Source organism: Acomys russatus, chromosome 14 (assembly GCF_903995435.1).
Source record: "Acomys russatus chromosome 14, mAcoRus1.1, whole genome shotgun sequence".
NCBI classification, from domain to species: Eukaryota; Metazoa; Chordata; class Mammalia; order Rodentia; family Muridae; genus Acomys; species Acomys russatus.
The window spans coordinates 57,614,701-57,642,588 of NC_067150.1; the positions used below are offsets into that span (position 1 = coordinate 57,614,701).

The 27,888-nt window shown below is 38.5% G+C and overlaps 2 protein-coding genes across 2 annotated transcripts in view; one reads left to right on the forward strand and one right to left on the reverse strand.

Moving 5' to 3' along the window:
• The window catches only part of Herc1 (HECT and RLD domain containing E3 ubiquitin protein ligase family member 1), a 161,019-nt gene that overhangs the window by 33,511 nt on the left and 99,620 nt on the right, over positions 1–27,888 (forward strand). Inside the window, exons 6-21 of the mRNA XM_051156694.1 lie at positions 2,013–2,109; positions 2,599–2,742; positions 5,492–5,619; positions 9,173–9,317; positions 9,528–9,699; positions 11,432–11,566; positions 11,868–12,033; positions 12,603–12,728; positions 13,569–13,790; positions 14,223–14,375; positions 14,502–14,634; positions 16,134–16,325; positions 18,542–18,763; positions 22,918–23,091; positions 26,511–26,625; positions 26,715–26,835. Coding sequence (XP_051012651.1) covers positions 2,013–2,109; positions 2,599–2,742; positions 5,492–5,619; positions 9,173–9,317; positions 9,528–9,699; positions 11,432–11,566; positions 11,868–12,033; positions 12,603–12,728; positions 13,569–13,790; positions 14,223–14,375; positions 14,502–14,634; positions 16,134–16,325; positions 18,542–18,763; positions 22,918–23,091; positions 26,511–26,625; positions 26,715–26,835 — 2,445 coding nt within the window. The remainder of the gene's footprint in view (positions 1–2,012; positions 2,110–2,598; positions 2,743–5,491; positions 5,620–9,172; positions 9,318–9,527; positions 9,700–11,431; positions 11,567–11,867; positions 12,034–12,602; positions 12,729–13,568; positions 13,791–14,222; positions 14,376–14,501; positions 14,635–16,133; positions 16,326–18,541; positions 18,764–22,917; positions 23,092–26,510; positions 26,626–26,714; positions 26,836–27,888) is intronic.
• Positions 21,783–22,136, reverse strand: LOC127198656 (huntingtin-interacting protein K-like). The gene has a single exon (XM_051156693.1). It carries the CDS (start codon positions 22,134–22,136, stop codon positions 21,783–21,785), a length of 354 nt encoding a protein of 117 aa, XP_051012650.1.

Genomic DNA, 27,888 nt, shown 5'->3' on the forward strand with positions numbered 1-27,888 from the left:
CAGGAGCAGCAGACGCTGTACAGCCTAGCCATCTCTCCAGTCCTTCTGTTTTGTTGAGACAGCATCTCACAGGTTAAAGCTAAGCTGCCCTTTGAGCCCCAGGATCCTCTGTCTCTGCAGTTCCAGCCTTGGGATTGCAAATACGTGCCACCACTTCTGGCTTTTTTATGTGAAGTTCTGGTGACTGGACTTGAGTTTTCATGTTTACATAAAAACATTTTATGGACTGAGTCATCTCTCTAGCCCTTGAATGATGAGGCATTTAGAGTTGTTAAGTGATCATTTAAGCAGTTGATGCCATTAGAAACAGAACTTGTTTTTATTTTTATTTGACTTTTTTTTTTTTTTTTATTAATTTATTCTTGTTACATCTCAATGACTTTTTTTTTTTTAAACATAGGTAAGACCTAAGTGGGTTTCTCTGTTTTAAGATTTCGAGTTTTATAACAGAATACATACAATACATTTTTTCCAACATGTGACATTTTCTCAAATGGCTATCAAATAAATTCCACACAGCCATGACTTGTAGTATTTTCACTTATTTATCAAAATTATAAGATCTAAAGCAGTGGTTCTTGTAACATGCCACTTAGTAAACAACCGTAAATACTTGCTAAGGTACAGAGTGTGCTGGGTGTAGTGGCACACTTTTGTAATTCCAGATAGATACCATTAGGATTTCTAGTGGGAGAGCAGTGAGCATGGCAAAGCAGGCCCTGCCTCAGTAACTAAAAGGGTACTGAATATGGAGCTTTAAGGTGCTTCTGTTCAACATGCTTAACAATTGTGATGTTCTGGTTCTTTTAATATCGTCTTTCTTAATTTCATTGCTTTACTTCCATTGCTTACGTCTTTTTACTATCCTCTTTCTATAACAGGGTGGTTTAAATTTAAATGTCATGGTGGAAACATAACAGAATATTTAAGTTAATTTACAAATGGAATCTTGGAATTTCTCAGTTTTAAGGATATTTTAAAAATTGTTTAAGAATATTTTAAAAATACTAAAAAAATTGAGCCTCACATTTAAATTTGTCAATTCTCATTTTTGGCGCCTTAAAAAATAGGGAGTTAGCTGGGCACACACCTTTAATCCCAGCACTGGGGAGGCAGAGGCAGGCAGATATCTGTTCGAGGCCAGCCTGGTCTACAGAGCATGTCCAAGACAGCCAGGGCTACACAGAGAAGAAACACTCTCTCATAGTGCTGACCTTTTCTGAATGCTTTTTTTAAAAGTAGCTGATAATACTGATCAGTGATCCCCAAGCTATGTTGTTATATGTCCTTACTGCTTTGATTCTACTAATCCAGTGATTCTCAACCTGTGGGTCATGATTCCTTTGGAGGTGTGTCACAACCCTTTCATTGGGGTTGCCTAAGACCATTGGAAAAATATTTACATTATTATTTATAGCAGTAGCAAAGTTAGTTATGAAGTAGCAATGAAAATAATTTTGAGGTTTGAAGTCACCACACCTTGAGGAACTGTATTAAAGGTTGAAGTATTAGGAAGGTAGAGAACCATTGTACTAATCAAAGATAATTTCTAAATGACAAAAAGCCCTGTGAGAAGTTTGTGTGACTTTATATTTTCAGTTAGATTAGTAATAGTACTTTCTGAGTTACTCACCTACTGTCTAATCAGTAAAGACTAGAGGCTTTATGTTAATCTTAGATTTAAAAGTTGCCATTGCTCCTTGTTGTGCTCTCTCTGCCTCCTTCAGTAAGGACTTGACTGGTGCTGTAGCATTCCTGCTAGTGAGTAGGCATGCCTTTGCTGGAAATTACAGTGTCTCTTTTTGGAGAGAGAACACTTGTTCTTTTCTTTGGGTCAAAGCCCCAGGGTTCAGGCCCCAGCAAGCAGAACATGGCCATAAGTGATTGCTTAGTCAGTTGCCTTGGTCCTCATGACGACTTCTACATGAGTTGTGAGTGATGATGCTTGTGAAGTCCCTATGTATGTGTGTTGGCATTTGTATGCTTATCAGATTTGCTTATGTGCAATCCAGGTAGTTGTTTGTGTATCAGCTGGATACAGACACAGTGCTGCTGTCACAGAGGATGGTGAATTATATACATGGGGTGAAGGAGACTTTGGAAGACTAGGTAAGAGTTTTTAAAATTTGGAATTATTTCTACAGAACAGAAATGACTTGTTACTAGGAACCAGTGATCATAGAGTTCATCGGCCTTTTCTTTTATTAGGTTTATACTCTAAAATGCATTTCTATAGTTAATTTTATCTACATTCTGGTGCTGTTATCTAAGATGTAATGAAATCTATCAAAAAATTGTAACCAGGCACTGTAGAGTTTGAGAGATACTCTGAAACATACCATTATGACCCTGAAGTTGACATGGATATGTTATTGGACAGATAAGGTAAGCACTGTTACAGGAATTAGAATGCTCTAATGCCTCCTTGATGTGCCTGTGCCCCCAGGTTGGGAGCAGCCGAGGAGACTTAAGTAGAGCAGGTAGAGATGATTGTCCTTTTTGTATTTAATTGCATTTAAAAATAACTGGTAACATACTACGCTTGTGAATTATGTCCTAGAGAAGAGAAGTTAACAATGTTTCTGTGTTTTATCTAAGGTCATGGTGACAGTAATAGCCGTAACATTCCAACGTTAGTAAAGGACATTAGCAATGTAGGAGAAGTTTCTTGTGGAAGTTCACATACGATTGCTTTGTCCAAAGATGGAAGAACTGTGTGGTCTTTTGGAGGAGGAGACAATGGTATGTTTCTTTTTTTAAAAAGAGGGGGGTGTGGGGAGAAAAACCTATTGTAGCTTTAGGCTTTTTTTCCTTAAAAATTTAAGAAAAAAAAAATCTTTTTCAAATATGTATGCCAGTATAGAAAAATTCAAATGTGGATGAACACACATAAAAACAAATAAATTGTTTCTTGCATTATTACAGTAGTTCTTTTTTTTTTTTTTTAAAGATTTTAAATATTTTTAATTGCTTTAAAATACAGTATTTTATTATAGTATATCTGGGTTATGTTACTATAAAAATTAAAAGACTCAACATAAAAAGTGTCAAAAGTGAATGATACAGCAATAATTTAATGTATAGCTATTATCAGACAAACTATGAAGCCATGAATATCAAAACTAACGTATTTAAAACCCCAAGTATTTTCCAGACCAAATTCTTAAAAGCAAAGTCATTGATGAACTTCAAATTTTCCTAATTTTTTCTGTCATGAATTCTCCACTAATGTGTGTGTGTGTGTGTGTGTGTGTGTATAATATCAAATAAGGGAAGCAATAAGAAAAAGTGAAACAGCCAAAGACATAAAGAACACACAATCTAGATGCCACTTGACTTGGGAAATATTAGATGATAACTTAAATGCGGAATTAAGGAGAGATTATTAGTTTTTGCTTATATGTGCAATTATGCATACCTCACTTACCAGGAAATTGGGATAGATGAGAGGACATCCTATTGGGACTCTAGGTGAGAGAAGTATGGGAGAATGGGGAAATAGAAGGATCCAGAGGGTCCTAGAAACCTACAAGAACTTTTTGACGTACGGATCTGGGCCCAGGGGTTCTGCTCAAACTATTGCACCAACCAAGGACAATATGTGTGATAAACATTGAACCCCTACTCAGATCTAGCCAATGGACAGGACATTCTCCACAGTTGAGTGGAGAGCTGGGAATGACTCTCACATGAACTCTGGTTCCCCGTATTTGACCACGTCCCCTTGATTGGGAGGCCTGGTGGCACTCAGAGGAAGGATAGCAGGCTACCAAGAAGAGACTTGATACCCTATGAGCATATACAGGGGGAGGAGGTCACAGTCACAGTCATAGGGGAGGGGAGTTGGGTGAAAGCGGGAGGGACGGAGGAATGAGAGGATACAAGGGACAGGATAACAATTGAGATGTAATCTGAATGAATTAATTAACTGAATGATAAAATCTGTTGTAAGATATATGTTGCAGTGGTTCTTTAAACATGGATTAAGGGCGTGTGCCACCATGCCCGGCCTAATTAGTTATTCTGTCAGCAGGATGAATGCTTACCTGTACACAGAGATCAACGATACTAAGTATTAAAAGATAATTTTAGCCAGGTATATTGCTGCTTTCCTGCTGTACCTGGATTTACAAGGCTGGGGCAAGAGAGTTTGAAAGTTAGAGGCTAAAGCGAGGATGGTGGAATATGCCTGTAATCCCAGCACTTGGGAGGCAGAGGCAGGTGGATCACTGTGAGTTCAAAGCCAGCCTGGTCTACAAAGTGAGTCCAGGACAGCCAAGGCTACACAGAGAAACCCTGTCTTGAAACAACAACAACAAAAAAAAAAAAAAAAACAAAAAAAAATATGTAAACTGTCAGCACTTTTTTTCTTTTTTGGAACAAGGTCTTACTATGTATCCCTTTCTGAAATTAGCTGTGTAGACCATGCTGACCTCAAACTCATTTTTATTTTTAATTATTTATTTATTTTTGAGAATGGGTCTGTCTGTATAGATCAGATTGGACTGGAACTCACAGAGATCCACCTGCCTTTGCCTCCCAAATGCTGGGATTAAAGGTGTGTGTCACTACACCTGACTTGGCTTTAAACTCTTAACAATCCTCTTTGCCCTCCAAATTCTGGGATTATAGTGGCTTGCTTTCTGCTTGCTTGCCTGCTTTCGTTCCTTTTCTCCTTTCTTCCTTTAAAGACAGGGTCTAGCTGTGTGACATTAGACTTGCAGCTATTCTGCCTCTGCTTTTTGAGCAGTAGAATTATAAGACTGTGTTACAATGCCTACTTTCCCTGTCAAACCATTTAAAGTTAGAAATACAGGCACTGGTGAGATGGCTCAGTGGTTTAGAGCGTTTAATGCTCCTTCAGAGGACTGGAGTCGGTTCCTAGCACCCACAGCAAGCAACTCACAACCATGTGTCAGTTCAGCTCCACATCCTCTTCTGGGAATGCACATGCACATATTCAAACACGCATGCATGCATGCACATATAAGTAAACAAGGAAAAATAAGGGCTGGAAGGTTGGCTCAGTGATTAAGAGCTAGCTAGAACTGTTCTTCTAGGGACCCGAGTTTAATTGCCAGCACTCCAGTTCCAGGGAATTCAATATCTCTGATCGCCCTCTTTCTTTCTCTTTCTCTCTTTTTCTATCACATACCACAATCTTTAAAGAAAATTTTTTAATTTAAAAAAGGAAAAAGTTAGAAATATGGCTTAAAGGAGGAAAAAGAAAGAAAAATTATTTTGTGTCTTTTTAAAATAGTTTTTAATGGATTGAAAATAAGACACAAAAGGCTATTAGTTATTAATTGTTAGCTTTCTTAAAACAGACATGTTTATTTGTTAATGTCCTCTGCTATCAGGAACTTATGGGTTTCTAAATCTGTCTGGTCATTGCTATAAAAGTTAATGTACTTTATTAAATTCAGTGCTTTAAAACAAGCGTAGACTTAAGTGGCCTAACTTGAATAATGTTTTCTTTTTACGTATGTAGGTAAACTTGGCCATGGTGATACCAACAGAGTGTATAAGCCTAAAGTTATCGAAGCTTTACAAGGAATGTTTATTCGCAAAGTCTGTGCTGGGAGCCAGTCTTCACTTGCTTTGACATCAACAGGGCAGGTAGGACTAATGAAAGAGCATGCACAAGAGTATTTCAATGGACTAAAAAGTGATACCTTGAAACTTGGAAAGAAAAGAAAACCTTTTTAGCATTGGTGTCCTGGAACTTGCTCTGTAGACCAGGCTGGCTCGAACTCATAGAGATCAGCCTGCTTCTGCCTCCCAAGTGCTGTGATAAAAGGCATGCGCCACCATTGCCTGGCTAGAAAAGCATTTAAGGCAACATATAGAGATGATAATACTTAATTTTGTTTCAAGCACAGTAGATGCAAAGGAGCCCTGCTTTCTTACTTGGTTGTGTGATCTGGGTACATATTCTTTCAGCTCCCGTTCTTTGAAGTAAGCTGATTCATTTAGCACTTAGAACCCTTTAACCTTCTCACCCAAATCACCGAGGCACCTCAAAGGCTCCTTTCTGTTAAAGAATAGTGGGGGAACACAAAACAAAAACTTGAGGGGACCAGTGATAGAAACGAAAAAAGTAAGATGATCAAAAAAGAAGGTAGAGGCCCAGCACTCAAGAGTCAGAGGCAGGCAGATGGACCTCTGTGAATTCAGGGCCCCCAGGTCTGCACAGTGAGTCCAGGACAGCCAGGGCTCTGTTACACAGAGAAACTCTGTATCAAAAAAACCCACGGGGTGGGTGGGGGGAGATAAAGAGAATACCTTCAGGTGGAAAGTGTGGTGTTACCAAAGAGGACCAGGCACAGTGAAGAGCATTGACGTTTTCTTCCTTGAGTTCACCGGCAATTTTGGCCTTAAATGTAGAAGCCAAATGTATGTCAGTCCAAAGTAGATGACCAGAAAAGCTGAAATTCAGATTTAATTTATTCTTTGAAAGCCTCAAGTATTCCATATGCTGAAAAATCTAATACAAACAATTCATTTTATTTTTTTACAAAGTCAATTGCAAATCTTAAAACTCTGGTATAAATGCATTATCTTTCATGTGTTCCACACAGTAGGTTTTGTAGTAAGAATCCATGGATCAAAATCAGCAAGTGTCCACTTAGTTAATTTACGTCCACAGGCAAATCTCAGATGTCCACTTAGTTAATTTACATCCACAGGTAAATCTCAGATGTCCACTTAGTTAATTTACGTCCACAGGCAAATCTCAGATGTCCACTTAGTTAATTTATGTCCACAGGCAAATCTCAGATGCCCCTTTACTGTCATATGCTTCTTTCTACGAGAGAGGAAATAATTTCTGCTTTGTGTACCAGATGGTTGTGTAAGCTCATTGCTTGAATGTAAAGTTCTTATGTTTAACTGTTGGTAGTAAATAATAAATAGTAAGTCTGTCACATTATATTCTGAGAGAATTTGCAGATTATTTGCTATATAGAATAGTTGTACCATGAGCATATTAGGTTATGTAAAGTCCAGTGTGTATATTTACAGAAATGAAATGGGAGAAACATTTAATAGTCATCAGATGGATCACTCTGACCACCATTGAGCCTGTGGAGTTTTCCGTTCCATCTGTCTCAGTTCCCTCACAGTGACTCTGCTAGATTTCCACTAAATGTTACTCAAGTTTAAATGAAGGGAATGTATTTTTATACATCATGATATAATGCCTAAAATGCAAGACAAGTATTCTTTTTGTGCATTGTAGTTCTAGGGTTCAAATTTGGGACATTTTGCATGCTAAGCAAGTGACATACCAAGTGAGCTACAGATATTCTTAGTCTAGTGCTCAGCTAAAAGAGTATCTGAAAGGAAACTGTGAGGGCCTTGCTGAATACTCATACTGTCTAGGACTTGGAGCCTGTCTTAGTTTGGGTTTCCATTGCTCTGAAGAGATGCCATGATCAAGGCAACTCTTATAAAGGAAAACATTTAATTGGGGCTCGCCTATAGTTTGAAGGGTTAGTCCATTGTCACCATGGCGGGGAGCGTGGCAGCATGCTGGCAGACATGGTGCTGGAGAAGGGGCTGAGGCTTCTACATCTGGATCTGCAGGCAGCAGAAGGAGACTCTGTTCTACACTGGGCTGAGCTTGAGCATAGGAGACCCCAAAGCCAGACTGACAGTGACACACCTCCTCCAACTAGGCCACACCTACTCCAACTAGGCCACACCTCCTAATAGTGCCACTCCCGTGGGCCAAACATTCACACATAGGAGTCTATGGGGACCATATCCAAACCACCACAGAGTCATTTAGAGTCTTAGTAATATCCCCTTCCCTGTGTTTAGTTCCTGATGTTTATCTGAATAGACCTTTGCTATGTTTGAGTTTTCTTACACTCTGTACTTGTCTTAAGTGCATTTTCTGGTAACTGATATAAATATATGGTCTTTTCTTCTGATGGAGACATCTAACCTGTCCTTACCAGTCTTTCCTGAAATAATTTGAATACAAAATGAAAATAATAACCATAACAAAAAAGCCTTTATAACATAAAGATAAACGTGAGTATAATAATATCAAAGCCAATTGAGAGAAAACATTCTTCAGTTTGCTGATTGTTCAGTTGGGATTGCCTAATTGGTAGACATTCTTCCTTTTATCTTCCTCTTTTCTTCATGGGTCTTTCCTGGTCAGCCTAAGCCACCACTAGTCATTTTGTTATTAATCAGTAACGAAGGTGTTCAGGGGAGCCATCTTGACTTCTGATTCACATATGCTTTGTGAGTGATAATTAAAACCAGTTTTATGATTTACATTATAAATTTTATATTGCCACTCCTTGGTCTAGCCTGCCATGTAAGAAACATGTAAATGGAATTTTGTTTGTTTGGTTTTGGTTTTTTTCTTTTCTTTTCATTTTTTTCTGTGTAACCCTATCTATCCTGGAACTCATTGTTGACCAGGCTGGCCTCAATCTCAAAGAGATCTGCCTGCCTCTGCCTCTCAAGTGCTGGGATTAAAGGCCTCGGTCACCACCACCTGGCATTAAGGAGAAGTTTTAAGATAGTATTTCCATTACTGCCTAGATTGTCAGTATTTGCCAAATGTAAGCCAGTTAGTGGTAACTTTAGCAGAGGCTCTTCTTTCTTTTAATTTACCTGTGACCAGTTTCTTTTCATCCCACCTGCTCATCTGTTTATATACTGGGTGTTTACAAACAGCACAATAAATGACAGTGACCTTTTTTTAGGGGGGATGGGTGACTAGGTTCAAGACATAGCTTGGAGCTCTGTAGACCAGGCTGGCCTTGAAGTCACAAAGATCTGCCTTCCCCTGCCTCCTGAATGCTGGAATTAAAGGTATGTACCACTATAGCCCTGCTAACTTTTTCTTGTGAAACAAGCAAGGTACATATATTTGCTAAGAAATAATTATTGTTAATTTTCTTGGTGTGCTACTAGTTTGACATTTCTATTTTTTATGTCTGTATTTCAGAGAGAATTGTTTGGAGAGTGGGGTGGGGGATGACCAGTGAGGCAGCTAGGGGCTTACAGTATGTTTGGTTCTTAGCCATCTTATTGATCAGTCCACTAAATGTTATTTTAATATCAGAAAAGTAGCACACTCCTTGATAATTTCAGCTACTAGCCTACCTGTTTAGGAATTTATGTGCTCTGTGTTTCTCTCTTTCAGGTCTATGCTTGGGGCTGTGGGGCTTGTCTAGGCTGTGGTTCTTCAGAAGCTACTGCTTTGAGACCCAAGCTCATTGAAGAATTGGCTGCCACAAGAATCGTTGATATTTCTATTGGAGATAGTCATTGTTTGTCTCTTTCTCATGGTAAAGTCTGTTTGCTTTTTTTGGTTTAGTATTTTAGGTAGCATCTTTATAGCCTAAGCACAAACTTTAAATCCTCATGTCTTGGCCTCCTTGGTGCAGGGATTATAAGTGTTATAAGCCATTTGTTTTTAAAGAAATACTATCAATTATTCCTTTTAAAAAGTGTTTTACATTCAAGTTTAACGTTTATATTTAATGTCTTATTTTTAGATAATGAAGTTTATGCCTGGGGCAATAACTCCATGGGACAGTGTGGCCAGGGGAATTCCACTGGTCCTATTACTAAACCAAAGAAAGTGAGTGGCTTAGATGGCATAGCTATTCAGCAGATCTCAGCTGGGACATCACATAGTTTGGCATGGACTGCTCTCCCTAGGGACAGGTCAGTACTGTTTAAACATTCTTATCAGTTTAAAAAAATTTTTTTCCTATGTTTATTTTAGGACTTTGAATGCCCATTGAGTCAACATTACTTACTGTATTTCAGAAGTTGAATAATTAAATTTAATACTAGTAATAATGATGATGGTGTATTAAAATAAATTTCTAAATAGTACAGATTTTGATAGTAAGTATATTGGTCTCATGTTTAACAGAACCACATATGCAGATCTCTACAATAAGAATAAGACACATACTACACAACTGCTGTTCATGATAACACACCATGTGGGTGTCCAGGTGGCATTGGGAAAGGATATTGGGTTTATCCTAGGATGCCTTCTTTTGTAAAATTATACATGTGAAAAAGAAACAGATCATTTGTAGCTCTTCACAGACAAAGTTTTCTTGTAAACTTATACGTTAATTTAAAGTTATTTAATTTGAGCCTGGTGTGGTGGCTGGCATACGCCTTTAATCTCAGCCCTTGAGAGGCAGACAGAGGCAGGCAAATCTTTGTGAGTTGAAGGCTAATCTGGTCTGCAAAGAGAGTTCCAGAACAGCCAAGGTTGTTATATAGAGAAACCCTGTCTCAAAAAACAAACAAACAAACAAAAGGCATTTAATTTATATCAAAGAATTATTGTTATTGATGTAAGTACTTGTGTTAATATCTTTGCCTACTATAACAAACTATATAAATACTTTAAAAGGGGAAAGGATTTGCTTTTGGTTTACATGTATCAGTCTCATGATTTTCTGGCTCCATTGCTTTGGCCTGAAGTAGGTCATAGCATTATGGCACAGTAGAACAGCCCACCTCCTTTCAATATTGAGTTTGCCAGCTTGGACCAAGCCTTCAACACATGAGTCTTTGGGCAGAACACTTCATGCTACAAGAGTATAACAAACAGCAGTATTACTAAATTTAGAATAAAATTTAAAGTATTTTAAGATTAACACACACACACACGCTATTTACAGGGTATATAATTTTAGTATTGACTGTTTTCATAGAAATCACATTTAGATCCCGTTTCATGTGTTTATCGAGGTTACATATATTTCAAGACAAGTTGTATTTAAGACACTGCTTAATGTCTTTTCGTTTTGAGTTCTCTGTCTTTAGAGAATGATTTAAATGTTCAGTGTAAAGCTGAGGAGATGGCTGAGTTGGCAAAATGTTTGCCTTGCAAGCATGAGGACCCCAGGCCAGTGTGCAGGTCAGGCGCTGCAGCACAGGTGTCTGTCTTGGAGCTAGGCTGCAGCGGGTGCATAGATGGAGCTCTGGAGCTCACTAGCTTGCTGGAGACCGTGTCTCCAAAAATAAGGCAGAGAGTAACTGAGGAGGGTACCAACCTCTTCCCTCCACCACATGTAGCTACCCCCCCACATGCACATGCACACACACACGTGAACACATGTATATCACACACAGTTGAATGTCTCCATATCAAGAGGAAATGAACTAAAATCAGAACTAAGCTTTATTGATTTAAAACATTTTCTTAACTTCATTGCCCTTTGTCCGGTTGGTCTTCTTTGTGAGACAAATTATTCCAAAATAATAAAATGAAACAAAAAACTAAAACCAGTTGCTATACTTTTAAATCAAGCAAGCTTTTTTGTTTTGTTGTCCCTCCCCCTGCCCCCGTGTCTTAATTTTTGTTTTTGCTCATATGTAGAAGTTTCATAATAAGGCTGTTGGATGCTTTTCTTCTGTTTCCTTCTAGACAAGTTGTTGCATGGCACCGGCCTTATTGTGTAGATCTTGAGGAGAGCACCTTCTCACATCTGCGTTCCTTTCTTGAGAGATACTGTGATAAAATAAACAGTGAGATTCCCCCACTGCCTTTTCCTTCATCAAGGTGTGTTGTAGATACATTTGCATGCATACGTATTCATTATTCTTTTCAAACTTTAACTTACTCTTTTTTGTTGTTCTCCAAATTACCTGAGTTTTCTTTATAAGATAGAAAAGAGCTAAACTTTTATTACTAACTTCTTGTTTTTTTCAAATGTTATATATAATTTCATAAATGATGTTTTAAAATTTATCATTGGTCACCAGGTGACAAAACATTTTTAAAGAGAAAAAAATATTCCTCACACTGGATATTATATTTGTTTTTATGCTTCAGAAATTCACAACAGCTTATTTTGTTTCAGGGAACACCATAATTTTCTTAAGCTGTGCCTGAAGTTGCTTTCAAATCACCTTGCTCTGGCCCTTGCGGGAGGGGTAGCTACCAGTATTCTTGGGAGACAGGCAGGTCCACTTCGAAATTTGCTCTTCAGACTGATGGACTCATCTGTCCCAGATGAAATCCAAGAGGTAAGAGCTGAAGCTTTAGTTAGATGACATGTTCAGCTCTACAGCAGATACCATCAGCTGCAGGGTGTCTCTGTGTAGCCTTGACTGTCCTGGGCCTCACTCTGTAGACCAGACTACCCCCAACTCAGAGATCCGCCTGCCTCTGCCTCCCAAGTGCTGGGGTTAAAGGCACAAACCACCACATCTGGCCGATGTTCTTAAACCTTTTAAATGGAAAAAAGACTTATTGTGCTTTCAGTTTTCACATGACACCTTTAGCCTTACGTAGTCCCAATAGTTAACTCATTCACTTTTTATATGTTGCTATTCAAAAGAGAAGGTTGGGGTAATCAGTGCAACTGACTCACTCTTTCTTTCTTTCTTTCTTTCTTTCTTTCTTTCTTTCTTTCTTTCTTTCTTTCTTTTCTTTTTTTCTTTCTTTCTTTTTCTTTCTTTCTTTCTTCTTTCTTTCTTTCTTTTCTTTCTTTCTTTCTTTCTTTTTCCTTTTCTTCGTTCTTTTTCTTTCTTTTCTTTTCTTTCTTCTTTTCCTTTCTTTCTTTCTTTCTTTCTTTCTTTCTTCTTGATATTAGGTGGTAATTGAAACACTCTCAGTGGGAGCAACCATGCTGTTACCTCCATTACGAGAACGGATGGAATTACTTCATTCTCTTCTGCCCCAAGGACCTGATAGATGGGAAAGCTTATCCAAAGGACAAGTAAGCTTTTGCATGCACTTAAACCACTCATGGCACAGGAGTTGGACTGAGAGGAAAATAAAGCAAATCAACTGCCACATATATTCACAAAGTAGTGCTTGGTGTTGTGTGTTGGAGGAATTGTTGGATGTCTAGTGACCTGAAATGATGCACATGATGGCTTACTAAGTCATTTGGGGTCTGTTCTTAGCATCATGATTCACTTTTCTAGTGTTAATTATGGTGTCAAACCAGATGCCCTTGGCTTATTGTAAAGTGCTGAGTTCCAGTCAGCCTTGTGATACCTGCTGTTGGTGCCAGGCCTAGAGTTGCTTATCTCAAAAGGAAAAGATCACCATAAGCAAAAAGCGCTTGAGGTGGGAGTATGCTTGTTTTCAATTTTTAAGTATATGAAAATAAATACTTTGCCGGGCTAAGTGGAAGAGTCAGTTTTAGAGCTATAGATTTGAGGTGAAGCATGGTACTTACTTGCAATATAATGTCCACAGATGCTTTCCACTATAATGTTTTGCAGTTGTCACTAGTAATTTGCGTGATGACGTGAGCATTATTTGTCTGTTGGTATTTCCTACTAATGTCTACTTATAGTGCTTAAATTATTATGCACATTATCTTAGCTATTTATCATAAAAGATGAGGGTGAAAACCTATAAGCTACATTTTCCCAAATGGTATTAATTGAATAGTTTTTCCTATAATTATGTATTTCTTGAAGGTTGTTTATCAAGCAAGTAAGTGGATTAGTTAGCATTGTTAGTACAGTTTTTGTCCTAAAACCCCTTTTTCTCTCTTCTAATGAATGTTATATAGTTATATGTTTATTTTTCATTTATTGTGTAGAGAATGCAACTGGATATAATTCTGACAAGTTTGCAAGATCATACCCACGTGGCCTCCCTTCTTGGCTATAGCTCACCTTCTGATGCTGCTGACCTTTCCACTGTGTGCATGGGCTATGGAAACCTGTCAGATCAGCCTTATGGTCCTCAGACCTGCCACCCAGACACTCATCTGGCCGAAATTTTAATGAAGACTCTCTTAAGAAATTTAGGGTTTTATACGGTACCTTGCTTTTTTAATATATTAAGAAAAGAATAAAGGGGTAAGGACCTTTTTAGATCAAAATATTTTAATATTTAAGCAATATAAATAAAATTTTAGATTTCCTTCTCTAAAGACAGAAACATGTCAGATCTGAAATACTGTGGTGTCCAAGTAATATGTAATTAAAATTATAAAACTACTTATGTTAAAATTTTATCGTGTTTCTTATGTTATAAAGAAGAATAAACATAAAAATGGTTTCCTAAAACATATTTGAGAGGCAGAGGCAGGTGGATCACTGTGAGTTTGAGGCCAGCCTGGTCTACAAAGCGAGTCCAGGACAGCCAAGGCTACACACAGAGAGACCCTGTCTCGAAAAACCAAAAAACAAAACAAAACAAAACAAAAAACATATTTGAAATATAATCTTCATCATGTGTGTCATTTTAGGATCAAGCTTTTGGAGAGCTAGAAAAGAACAGTGATAAATACCTTCTCGGAACATCGTCTTCAGAGAACAGCCAGCCTGCTCATCTTCATGAGCTGCTGTGTTCACTACAGAAACAACTGCTTGCTTTTTGCCACATTAATAACGTCACTGAGGTGTGCGATGCTGTGCTTTTCATGATGCTCTACTGGGAACCTATAGCTCAGATAGTTGGGGATGCCATAATATTTTTGTACTTTGGGTCTTTCAGAGTGATAATTTAGGGACTTTTTTCTCCGTAGAACTCAAGTAGTGTGGCATTGCTTCATAAACACCTTCGGCTCCTGCTGCCTCATGCTACAGATACTTATTCACGTTCTGCAAATTTACTTAAAGAAAGTCCTTGGAATGGCAGTGTTGGAGGAAAACTAAGAGGTGAGTTTGGCATTTGATTTCACATTTAACCAGTGGTTATAAAGCAAGAGTTATTGAACTTTTCAAAAACCTTAAGAAGACCTGACACCTCTGTTCAGAGGAGAAATGATCCTGAGTTCCTTTGTATTGGTTTTGTTTCCTTTCATCTTTGTTTAGGGGTGATGTAATACTGATTGATCTTAAAGGATTGTGATTGTCTCAGCAGATCTAATTTAAAGGCATTTAATTTATTATGTAACAATTTATTTACTGCATATTTTGGCAGTATCTCTCATCCTCAACCTTCCAAAGGCTGTGTCCTATTTCCTTCTTCTATAGGCTTCTTTCTTTCTTTTTATTTTCTTTTTTGTTTTTCTTGTTTGTTTGTTTGTTTGTTTGTTTTTTTGTTCTTTGTGATAGGGTTTCTCTGTGTAGCCTTGGCTGTCCTAGACTTATCTGTAGACCAGGTTGGCCTCAAACTCACATCAATCCGCCAGTCTCTGCCTCCTAAGTGCTGGGATTAAAGGCGTGCACCACCATGCCTGGCCTTCCATGGGCTTGCTTCTGTGTACCACAGTCCTGCTTTTTCTTTCTTATCTCGACCAGTGTTTTTCTGGCACTTTCTAAAGATTTGCCCTCTCTTCCTTTGAATATGCCCTTCCATATTTTGCTTTTAATCCTCTTTTCTTTCCAAATAGGCTCATCTAGTCTAAGTGTCTTAAACTATCATGCGTGTGTTCCTGTGTTTGCACTCAGCTGAGCACTTTCCCAGACACCAGAGCTTCTCTAGTTGCCTGCTGACTATTTTCTTGGTTGTTGATTTCTGAAGTTTTTTTCTCCTAAAAAAAAAAAAGAAAGAAAGAAAGAAAGAAAGAAATAAGCTGAGGAACCAAGACTGTTATTTATTAGTTACTATGGTTTGGCTGTTCTATATACAATATAAGTTTATTGTCCATTCAGACTGAGCTCACTTCTGAATATTCCTCCTGGCCCTGAGTACAGGGAAATAATACAACAAATTTGACTGAAAAGTGATGCTCATAATGGAAAGATGGATATTTTACGATGATCTTAATTTTAAAAATTATTTTAATTTAGAAAAAACCAAAACTTGCCTTACTAGAATGTTAGCAATCACAGGAAGGTGGGTTTTGGCTGCTTTCGTCATGGCTGTGTCTCTATCTAGAATTGGTACTTAACCTGTTATAGGCACTCCAAATGTCTGGCCAAGTTTAGAAGTGGAGATGAGTTAGTGGGCGTGGTGTTATGATGTGTCTTAGGAGAGCAGTTCCTGTGTGGAGTGTGTTAGCATGCAAGATAAGTTTGCTTTTCCACAGTGTCTGCGGATGCTATTTTCTGATGGTAATGCTAACATGACACCAGCTATCAGCTGCGTATTAAGCAAAGAGTTATTGAATTTGTCTATTCTCTTTCAAAACTGAAGAAGTATTTAGGTTTTTTTTGTTTTTGCTTTTAAGCTTGAGATCATTGATTTATATTGTATGTCTTGCTCTTCATAGATGTGATATACGTGTCAGCTGCAGGCAGTATGCTCTGCCAGATTGTTAACTCCTTACTGTTACTTCCGGTGTCAGTGGCTCGTCCTTTATTGAGTTACCTCCTCGACCTCTTGCCACCTCTTGATTGTCTTAATAGACTCCTGCCAGCTGCTGCTCTTTTAGAAGACCAAGAATTGCAGTGGCCTCTTCACGGTAAGTATAGGCAGTAAAAAGTTAAATAACGTTCTTAAGAGAGGCTGTTCCTCTTGCGTGTCTCAAATAAAGCCATACCTGACGACATAGGTGTTTCATGTGACCAAAACGTGGCCTTTCAAGAGTGACCACTACGAAGTGCCCAACTGACATGCAGTAGCCAAGAAAGTTGCTTATGGATGTGTCATTTTGTTTTGCTTTGTTTTTTGTTTTTGAGACAGGGTTTCTCTGTGTAGCCTTGGCTGTCCTGGACTCACTTTGTAGACCAGGCTGGCCTCGAACTCACAGAGATCTGGCTACCTCTGCCTCCCAAGTGCTGGGATTAAAGGGATGTGCCACCACACCTGGCGTAAAAAGCATCTTTATGGTCAACGGTTCTAATGCTTTCTGTTTTTCAGAGTTTGACATAATTAAAACTAAAATGTGTTTTTATAACAGATGACAAAATTGTATCATAATTTAGTCAGCATTACTTTTTCCTTTGAGATATTTAAAATAATAATACATTTCTTATCAGTGTTTCATTATCTTTGATTTAATTGTTTGATTAATAAACATAATATACTTTAGTGTTAAATATTTGATAGGAAATTTTTTTGTTGGATATATAGACAACTGGTTGGATTTTAAAATGGAAATTGAGAAACTATTTTTTTAGTGTATTGATTTTAGACTTGGCAGTCTAATTCATTCTTGATTTATACTATACTGGCGATTCTAGGCAGCTGACAATAGGTTGTATTTTCATTTTGGAGTCTGTGTTAAGGCTGTCAAAGAAATGTTACCACTTGAACATAAAGACCTTTCAAGTTAGGGAATTGTCTTTTTTTTTTTAATTGGAAGGAGTCATGCAGACTGAGGCATGTAAACCTCTAGATCGTAGTTTCTGCTAGTAACTTCTTGTGTAACTTTGAGAACGCTATGTGTTCGGTGCCTAGAGGTTTTTTGTTTGTTTCTGGAAAGCACTGGACTTTGAAAGGATAATCTTGAAGCCCTCTTGCTGTAGCAGTGGTCAGTTCTATTGATCACTGAATTGAAATGGTCAAAATACCCAAATTTATGACCATATTAGAATAGTGATTGGCAGTTTCAGGGCTGTTCTTGCTTTCCTAAAGTGGGTGAGTTGAGTACCCTTCTATTCTGGGTTTCTTTGAGTTCGTAACTGATTATTTTTTAAAAGTTTTCCCTTTTCAAGCTGTTCTTGCCTAGTTTGTTAAAATTGTGTTAACCATATAGTATGTATTTGGAATATTCACTCTCTGAAGTAATTTTTGTAAGATAAAGATTATCTTTTCTTGAAGTGTTAAAGGAATTTATCTATTAAATTATCTGGCCCTTGTTATTTATTTATTTATATTTTAATATATATGTGCATGGATTGTGGAAATTTTGTTTTTTTCTAATCCATTTAGAAATTGTGCTTTTTTTTTTTTTCAGAAAATATTATTTTGTTGGCTTTCAAATTTATTGGTATAAAATTGGTTATATTCATTTGTGGCTTGAAAATTTTCCTATGGAGGCATTGCTATATATCTTTTTTATTCCTATTTTTAAAATATATGGAGTCTGTTTTTCCTTATTAGCTTTATTAGAGGCTTGCTCATTAATAATCTTTACAATACCTGCCTTTTGGAATGCTTTTTTTCCCCACCACTGACTTCTGTTATCTTTGTGACTATCCTGTGCTCGCATGCATACACAAGTGTGTGTGTGTGTGTGTGTGTGTGTGTGTGTGTGTGTGTGTGTGTGTAGAACTTCTAGAATCAAGTATCCACTAAGAAAGCCTGGGTCTGGGTCTTATTATAAGACAATTCTGAGTTCAAGCCAGAAGATCATTAAACAATAGTGTCACTTTAATTGATGAATCCTTGTTTGGTTTTGGAGAAACAGTCCCAAAGACTGACTAAAGATGATAAAATTTAAACTCGATGGTCTAATAGAATCTATTGAGCTAGATTTGCATGTGCTAATTTAATATTTATCTTAAAATTAGTAACTTTACAATGGAAAAATTATCTGCTGCCTAACATGTCTGAATAAGTTTTAAATTAGTCTAATATACCAGGTAATTTGTATATAGAAAATACTGCGTTTTCCTTGAACAATCACTTTCTTCAATATCTTACTATAGTATAATAAGTTAGAGACCATGAAAAAGCTTTTAAAATTTAAAGGTAACAGATAAAGACAAAATTACTCCTGATTTTTCTCTTCAGGAGGGCCAGAAGTAATCGACCCAGCTGGTGTGCCATTACCTCAGCCAGCTCAGTCGTGGGTGTGGCTTGTGGATCTGGAAAGAACAATTGCTCTCCTTATTGGGCGATGTCTTGGTGGCATGCTTCAGGGCTCCCCTGTGTCTCCAGAGGAACAGGATACTGCATATTGGATGAAAACACCACTTTTCAGTGATGGTGTGGAAATGGACACCCCTCAGTTGGGTAATATGCTTCTCTGAAGCACATGAACATGTACTCCTTCAGTATTGAAAACAGAACTCATGCATTTTTCCACATTAGTAATAAAGAGTATCTAAACCTATAATGTATAGTTTTCAAAAAATAGTTAAATTCTGCATCATGGTATAGTGAAGTGATTCTCAACCTGTGGGTTGCAGCCCCTTGGGGGGGCGTGTCTAATGACTTTTTCTTATATTACAATTCATAACAGTAGCAAAATTAGTTATAAAGTAGCAATGAAAATAATTTATGGTTGGAGATCACTGCAACATAAGGAACTATATTAAAGAATTGCAGTGGGTCCAGGACAGCCAAGGCTACACAGAGAAACCTTGTCCCAAAAAACCAAAAAAATAAAAAAAGAATTGCAGTGGCAGGGTGGTTAAGAACCACTAGTGTAGGGAAATCTTGGCAGTGGCTCTCAGTCTTCCTAAAGCTGTGACCCTTCAGGACAGGTCCTCATGCTGTGGGCATCCCAACCATGAAATTACTTCACTGCTACTTCATAACTCTAATTTTTCTACTGTTATGAACCATAATGTTAACAGCTGATATTTGGGACGTATGATTTGCAGCCTGCAAAGGGGCTGCGACCTACAGGCTGAGATCTGCTGACCTAGCGCCAGCTACAGTGGCTCACCCTGTAATCCCAGGACCTGAGGAGTCAGGTCAGGAGAGCTGTTATAAGATCTTAGTCTAAGCTATGTGAGTAAGTTCCAGGGTAGGTTGGGCTACAGTGGGAGACTGCCCCATCTCAAAAAACCCCCCAAAATAAAGCTCTGTTTCCAGTCTTTTATACTTTTCACTCAATTTGATCAAGTCATGGAAAAAATATTTGATTGTGTTCTGAAGTAACAGAACTGCTTCCCTGAATGGAGGGTACTGCAGGAGTACCTATGGGAACTGAGCAGTGCCCGGTTTTCAGACATTGTGTTAGTCAGGGTTACTATTTCTGAGATGAGACACCATGACCAGAAACAACTTGGAGAGGAATGGGCTTATTTGACTTACACTTCCACATTACTGTTCATCATCAAAGAAATCAGAACATTAACTTGAAGAGGACAGGAACCTGGAGCCAGGAGGAATGCTGCTTTCCTTAAGGCTTGCTCCCCATGTCTTGCTCAGCCTGTTTTCTTATAGAAACCACCAGCTCAGGGGTGGAACCACCCACAATGGGCTGGACCCTCCCTCATCAATCACTAATAAGAAAGTGCCCTGCAGTCCTGCCTGTATGCCAGTCTTATGAAGGCATTTTTCTCAACTGATGTTCTCTCTTTTCAGATGACTGTAGCTTGTGTTAAGTTGACATAAAACTAGCCAGCATAGCCATTTCCTTTAAGTGTGAATGGCAGGTTTTATTCCTCCCTTTGGAATGTCTTTGGGAATTCGCTTTCCTTCTGTCTTTCCCATTTCTTTACTTTGTTGCTCTTACACTGAACACAAGATTTATTCATTTCCAATATATGATCTAGTAATTTCATCTAGGAATGGTTACTTAATCTCTTTGGGCCTCCAAATTTGATTGTATGAAATACTGAGTAGGATTAGCTAGCCTATATTCAACCTAATTTTTGTTATTTTTCAAGTAAGAAAAATTCACAAGATAAAGCCAGATAGCAAGGGGAGTAGAGGAAATGAGCCCATATGGAAGAGGAGGAGGTGGAGGACGGGAAGGCAGCGGTAGAGGAGGAGGTGGAGGACGGGAAGGCAGCGGAAGAGGAGGAGGTGGAGGACAGGAAGGCAGCGGTAGAGGAGGAGGTGGAGGACGGGAAGGCAGCGGAAGAGGAGGAGGTGGAGGACGCGAAGGCAGCGGAAGCTCTGCTCTGGGCATGGAAGTGTGGCAAATAAGAGTAAGGACAATAGCGCCCGTCAGGCCACTTCTGACTAGCAAGTGATCTTGACTATGGCTAACGAGTGCCAGACTGATACATGAAGCAGAGAAAGGGGAACTGTGGGGCTCTCAGGGAATGTTTAGCAGGATAAGGTTCCAGTGCTCTCATCACTCATACCTGTGGCGGTCCTCAGTAATCTCCTGAGTACGGAAGATGTTTTGATTCACACATATCTTTTTAAAAATTAATTAATTAATTTATTAATTAATTCATATTACCTCTCAATTGTTATCCCATCCCTTCTATCCTACCATTCCTCCCTCCCTCCCATTTTACCCTTAGTCCCCTATGACTGTGACTGAGAGGGACCTCCTCCCCCTGTATATGCTCACAGAGTATATAGTCTCTCCTTGGTAACCTGCTGTCCTTCCTCTGAGTGCCACCAGGCCTCCCCATCCAGGGGACATGGTCAAATATGGGGCACCAGGGTTCATGTGAGTGTCAGTCCCCACTCTCCACTCATCTGGATTCACACATATCTTTTAACTGAACTTAAGTATGAATAAAATAAACTTAAGTTTTAATATTTTCTTTAGTTTTTAAGAAATAAAATTGTGTAATTTATATCAAGAAAAGGTATTTTCTGTGTAAAATAGTAAATGGGTGTTATTTCTATAATATTATGGATTGAATTGACGTTTGGCACTTGTCAAAACCCTGGCCGTCATTTAGAACAATGAAAAAAAGTTAGGTGATACAGGTTTGGTGTGTGCATTCTTGAAATTCGAGTACTTGAGAGACAGGGATAGACAGCCCAGACAGTATAGACAGCCAGACTTTGCAGTATATTGGAAACCCTTGTTTCCATTAATAATAACAATGATTCTGATTGCTAAAGATCCAACTGAAAAATTGGGAATTTTGTTCCTAGTATGTCTGGTCCCACCTGACCTCCTTTTTTAAAAAAAATAAAAACAGAGCCTGTATTTGAACATTAGCTACTCCCTTATACTGATGGTTTATACAGTTTCATCAGGGTCCAACATAGAAACTGACAACAAAATAGATATATAACGCACCTGATTCCAGATGGAACTGGAAAAGAGAAGAGACACTTCATTTTAGTAAATCAGTCCAGAATGTCTGAAAAGCACATTTTCAGTTGGTTAGGCAATAAGAGCCGCCACCACATTGCCCATATGCTCCTGCAAGCTCCTCTCTGCAGCTGCTCTAGAGATCTGCATCTCTGTCATTATCCGCTCCACATCTTCCTCCTTGATGGTGACCTTCGCCAGTTCCTTCTCCCGCTCCTGTTTGGCCTTGTCCTCCCTGGACCTTCTGTCTCCAGTGACTGACACAGCCGCCTGCAGATTTGTACTCTCGATCCCCTTCTCCTCCGAGTCAGTGGCCTGCGCCAAGTCAGCAGCACCACTACCATGCTTCCCAGGCTTCTTGGGATGCCGCTGCAGGCCGCTGGTCTCCATCTCTAACCCTAGCCCCACACCCCCCTCAGTCGCCATTCCATCTCCTCTGGTCCCTTTTGTATCACTCTAAACTGATTTCTTTTAATCTATCAAAGAGAAAAAGGTTTCTTCTTTTTCCCGGGAGTCCTACTTTTCTCAAAAAGGATGCTGTGCATTTGTTAATGTAACAGTTTTCAATGTGGTGCTTCATGTGTAGGGCATTCTGCATCCTTGGCCTCCATTTGCCAAAATGTCCATATTTTTCTTCTAGCGGAAATTAGAGAGGTGATACTATCTCCTACTGAAAAAAGTTAGAGGGCTTCCCTTTAGTAGTATCTGCTTTAAATTAGCCCAGTACATAATTTCATATGCATTGAGTAAATAAGATTTTATTTGCAGTTACAAAGTTTATGAAATTTAAAATTGGGAATATAGCCAGGTGGTGGTGGCGTACAGCTTTAATCCTGGGAGGCAGGCGAATCTCTTGAATTTGAGGCCAGCCTAGTCTACAGAGTGAGTTCCAGGACATCTAGGGCACACAGAGAAATTCTGTCTCGAATCCCTAGCATTCCCCCCAATTCCTTCCTGCCACCCCTCCCCCCCAAATAAAGGGAAATTGGAGATTAATGGCTTACGGTGTAAAGTGATTGCTCCCGGGCTGATAACCCAAGTTTGATCACCAGGATTTACTTGGTGGAAGGAGAGAAGTGACACCTGCAATTGATCTCCAACCTCCACATTAGCATCACACACACACACACACACACACACACACACACGGAGGGTGGGAGAGAGATGAGTAAATAGCATTATTAATTCAAAAACTTGTTTTTAATAGATAAATGTATGAGCTGCCTATTAGAAGTAGCTCTTTCAGGAAATGAAGAACAGAAGCCTTTTGACTACAAATTGCGGCCTGAGATTGCTGTCTATGTAGACTTGGCATTGGGTTGTTCTAAAGAGCCTGCCAGAAGCCTTTGGATTAGCATGCAGGATTATGCAGTTAGTAAAGGTAAGAGAAAGAGAAAGAAGTGGGTAAATACATAGCTAACTCGCAGTGCTATCTAGTACATGTGTTTAATAGATAAAAAATAATAGGAGCTTTCTTTCTTTGAGGAAAATGGTTTTTGTAAGTAACATTTAAAACTTTTTTTTTCTATTTGTGGAAAATATATCAGGTTATTTCTTGATTGTATTAAAGTTGGACTCTAATAAATAATTTTATAAAAGTATTCTTGAAGCATTATATATTGAAGGAAATATATTTAGATGACTAGGCTATAGGATTATTGAGTAAAAAATTTTTTTTGCCTATTCAGAGTGCTAATACCTTGTAATTGAGATAAAATATGCTGTTAAATGTAATAGTGAAATAGTATGCAAATACATGGTGATATTTCCATTTTTAATATATTTTTAATCAGACTTAATTTTATGTGTGAATTTCAAACAATATCCTTGATTTATTCTTAGCACCCATGCTTAACGGTGATCCATGTTAAAGCCAGGCATGGTGGTGCACACCTGTAAGCCCAGCACTCTGATGTGAAGCAGGAGGATCAGTTCAAGGTCAGCTGCCTATGGAGCAAGTCTGAGGCTAACCTGGGTTACATGAAACCCTGTCTCAAAACAAGAACCCCAACCAGACAAACACAGTCACCCATACTGTTGATCGTCACATCTGTAGTCTCTGTTTTCTTCCATTTTTTTTTTTCTTCTTATGCTATCCTTTAGTTTTCTTCTTTATCTTAGAATTTTCAGGTTTAAAAGATGATAAAAGTAATATGTCTTTACTTTTCATTGGCTTATATATTTTATAAAAAATAAACTGAAATATATATGTATATCTTTTTAAAAAGAGAGTCTTAAGCTCAAGGCTGGCATTAAATACTTTGTCCTCTTGCCTCAGCTTCCCAAGTACTGAAATTACAGGCATGTGCTACCATTCCTAGCTCAGTTAAACACCGGTGGAAATAGCTTAGTGGCTGGTGATAATGGTTCAGTGGGTGCTTGTGCCAAGCCTGCTGTCCTGAATTTAATCCCTTGGGCCCACATGAGAACTGCAGTCTGTCCTGTGGGCGTCACATGTCATGGTGCTCATACTCTGGGGTGGGCTTTCTGTCTCTGTCTGTCTGTCTCTGTCTCTCTCTCTCTCTGTGTCTGTCTCTCTCTCTCTCTCTGTCTCCCCGTCTCTCTCTCTCTGCCCCACCCCACTGTCTCTGTCTCTCTCTCTCAGTGTAATTTTAAAAGAAAGGAAATGATACCACTGAAATTTTTATCTCAGGCAGGTATGGTGGTAACACCTTTACTCCCAGCTACTTGGGAGACTAAGCCAGGATGACTGTTTGAGTCCATAAGTTCAAGACCACCCTGGGCAACAGAGTGAGACCTCTTTTGTAAAAACAAGTAAACAGGAGCTAGTGAGATGGCTCTTTGGAGCAGTGAGAGGTATCAAGGTAATTCCTATCAAGGCTGACAACTTGATTTCAATCCCTAAGACCTACATGATGGAAGAAAAGACCCAACTTCTTCTACAAGTTGTTCTCTGGCTTACACACGTGTGTACTATAGTATGTGCCCCCTACTCACCTAGATAAATAAATTAATATAACAAAAAACATTTTTGAAAGCAGATTTAAAAAGGAGCTATAGATCATTCATTTTTGTTTATTTTTTGATCATTTATTCTGTGATATTGATTCCTATCAGACATGAAAGGTAAAGTAATAAATGAGAAGATTTTACTTATCTAAGGTGCATTTTTGATATTTGAACATATTGTGTCATTATACACTTAGGCTTAAACTTCTTTTTGAAAAAATTGTGTGTGCATGTGTGAGTGCAGGTGTGACATGTCATAGCACTTGCCTGGAGTTGAGATGGAAGCTTTCAGGAGTTGGTTCTCTCCTACTTCCATGGGTTGTAGAGGTTGAACTCAGGCCATTAAGCCTATGTAGCAAATAATTTTCCTGATGAACCACCTTGCCAGCCCATAATTAAGTTTTACATCATATTATCATTTATTATGTAAGAATGAGAACTTTTAAAACCTAGACATATACTTAAGGTAAATACAAACCTAGGCGTCTGCTATATGCTTGTAGTGTGGACTTCATGCTTAATAGTAAAAGCATTCTGTGGTGCTTGATGTAAAATGAGTATGTCTTTAATGATGGTTCTTTATGAATTTATTACTTTAAAAAGCTAAGACAAAGTTGGATGTGGTGGTACACATTTTAATCCCAGCACTTGGGAGGCAGAGGCAGGCGGGTCAATGTGAGTTCAAGGCCAGCCTGGTCTACAAAGTGAGTCCAGGACAGCCTGTCTTGAAAAATCTCTCTCTCTCTCTCTCTCTCTCTCTCTCTCTCTCTCTCTCTCTCTCTCTCTCTCTCTCACACACACACACACACACACACACACACACACACAGGTAAAAGCAGGATAATCCATGCTAGTTTTGAAACAGAGCATAGAGTATTTCTGTATTTTACTCTGTTAATTGAGAATTAGAGTCCTGTTTAATTATGTCATAACAGTTCTCAGTAATCAGGTCTGGAACAGGTAATTCCTCAAGAACCTGATGTGGATAAATTCTGTATGCACATATCCAGTGTACATTGTTATAAGAGTCTCTGTGGACTGTAAGGTTTTATATAAAATGAGGCATATTTGTATCTTCAGTTCTTTTACCTATAAAGTAGTTAAGTGTGGATTTATATTTTTAACCTAGGTTTGGAAATAAAGTGAAAAATTAAAATGAACCATTTTATCTTTTGGGGAAGGAGCCTTAAGAATAGTTAAGAACAAATAAAACTAAATTGGAACTTAATATTTTCCAAGGATATTTTTTGTTTGGTTTTGCATTGGAATGCAATCATGCCATGTCTCTGTTCAAAGCCCTCTAATGCTGCTCCTCATTGTCCCTTAGGTCAGGCACAGAGGGTTTGCCCTGGTTCTCCAGACACGCGCTCTGACGTCCTCTTCTTCTTCTCTGTGCCTGCTCCTCTAGCTCGAGCAGCTCTGACCTCCTGAACTCAAGCTATGTTCTTACTTAGCACACGGTTATCCTAATGCTGTCCCTGCTCCACTTAGATCTCTGCTCAACTCAGAAGGCTGTTCCGGGCACCCTGTATGAAGTAGTAGTTATACAGCACAGGGCCCCAGTGCTTGCCTTGCTCGGTTTCTCTCCTTATCTATTGCCTGTCAGATTTACTTACTACCTTACCCATCTCCATACCCCACACCAAGATTCAAGTTCCGTGAGATCAATCATGGTTCAGAACTGTCTCTATAGCACCTGAAACAGTATGTGCACTTGTTAAGTAAGTTGTTCAGTATGTTGGTAAAATTCAGCTGTTGGGGAACTAGAGCTATTAATATGACCTCAGAATGAGTCCTTTTGAATGTCATTGTATCATTTTTTGTTTTCAGATTGGGACAGTGCAACTTTAAGTAATGAGTCACTCTTGGACACTGTGTCTAGATTTGTTCTTGCAGCACTCCTCAAACACACAAACTTACTTAGTCAAGCATGTGGAGAAAGCCGGCAAGTAACTTAAAAACTATCCTCAGACAAATATTTGCTCTCATGATGTTAGAAACTAGGTAACTTTTCTATTTTGGTTCTTTATTTAGATACCAACCTGGTAAAAGCTTATCAGAAGTGTACCGTTGTGTATACAAAGTTCGAAGTCGTTTACTTGCTTGCAAGAACCTTGAACTTATTCAGACCAGGTCATCATCACGAGACAGATGGGTAAAGTTGGAAATCAATTAATTTCTATGTTTTCTTGCAAGCTTGTCAGAGGTTGCCCCACATAATGAGAGAAAAACATGTCTTATTAGGGCAGATGTTCAAAACATGCTAGCATGTTTTCTAGTGGAAAGTAATGGAAGAATGAAAGCATTGGGTTCATTTACCTCATTTTTATCAAATGTGATAGGGCTGCTGAGTAATAGCCCTTCATAGATGATAGTAACAAACAGTCTTGTGAATCATAGGCATTATTTTCCTTCTTCCTCTTTTTTATTGGTTAAGCTACATTAGAATTACTCTGCTTAACATAGGATGCCAGAAACACAGGGACATTTCCAGATAACCTCAGATCATACAATCATACAAGAACTGGAAAGTATTAAAGATAGTGTAGCCGGGCGGTAGTGGCACACGCCTTTAATCCCAGCACGTGGGAGGCAGAGGCAGGCAGATCTCTATGAGTTCGAGGACAGCCTGGACTACAGAGTGAGTTCCAGGACAGCCAGAGCTGTTACACAGAGAAACCTTGTCTCGAAAAGCCAAAAAAAAAAAAAAAAAAGAAAAAAGATACTCATTGTAGAAAAAGATGAAAAAGGGACAAAATCATAACATAAAACATTCATTTGTCCTGTAATTATAGTTGTGTACTCTGAACGTGAAGATTCAGACCATTGATTGAGGATGATCCAGGATGGCAACAAACAGATAGTTTTGAAAAGGCTAGGTGATTCTGGCAGCACAACCCTATAATAATAGAAACAAGCCTAAGAGCAAAGAGCATCCTCTTCACAGTGCTTACTTTAAAACTGGGGCACATCAGAGCCTTTGCTCTTTGTGACTTAGTTCTCAAGCATAAACAGCAGCTACAACTTCAGCATGCTCTGACTTAGTATTTGTGGATATGAAGATTTGAAGAGTGACCTTAAAAGTTCGTAAGAGATAGTAGTTTGTCATTTTTTGAGGCTTTAATTTGAAACTCATGTAGTATGAAAGTAATTAGGTGACATATGGGTTTCACTTCTAAGTATCTCTATATTGTGAGATGTCTAAGTT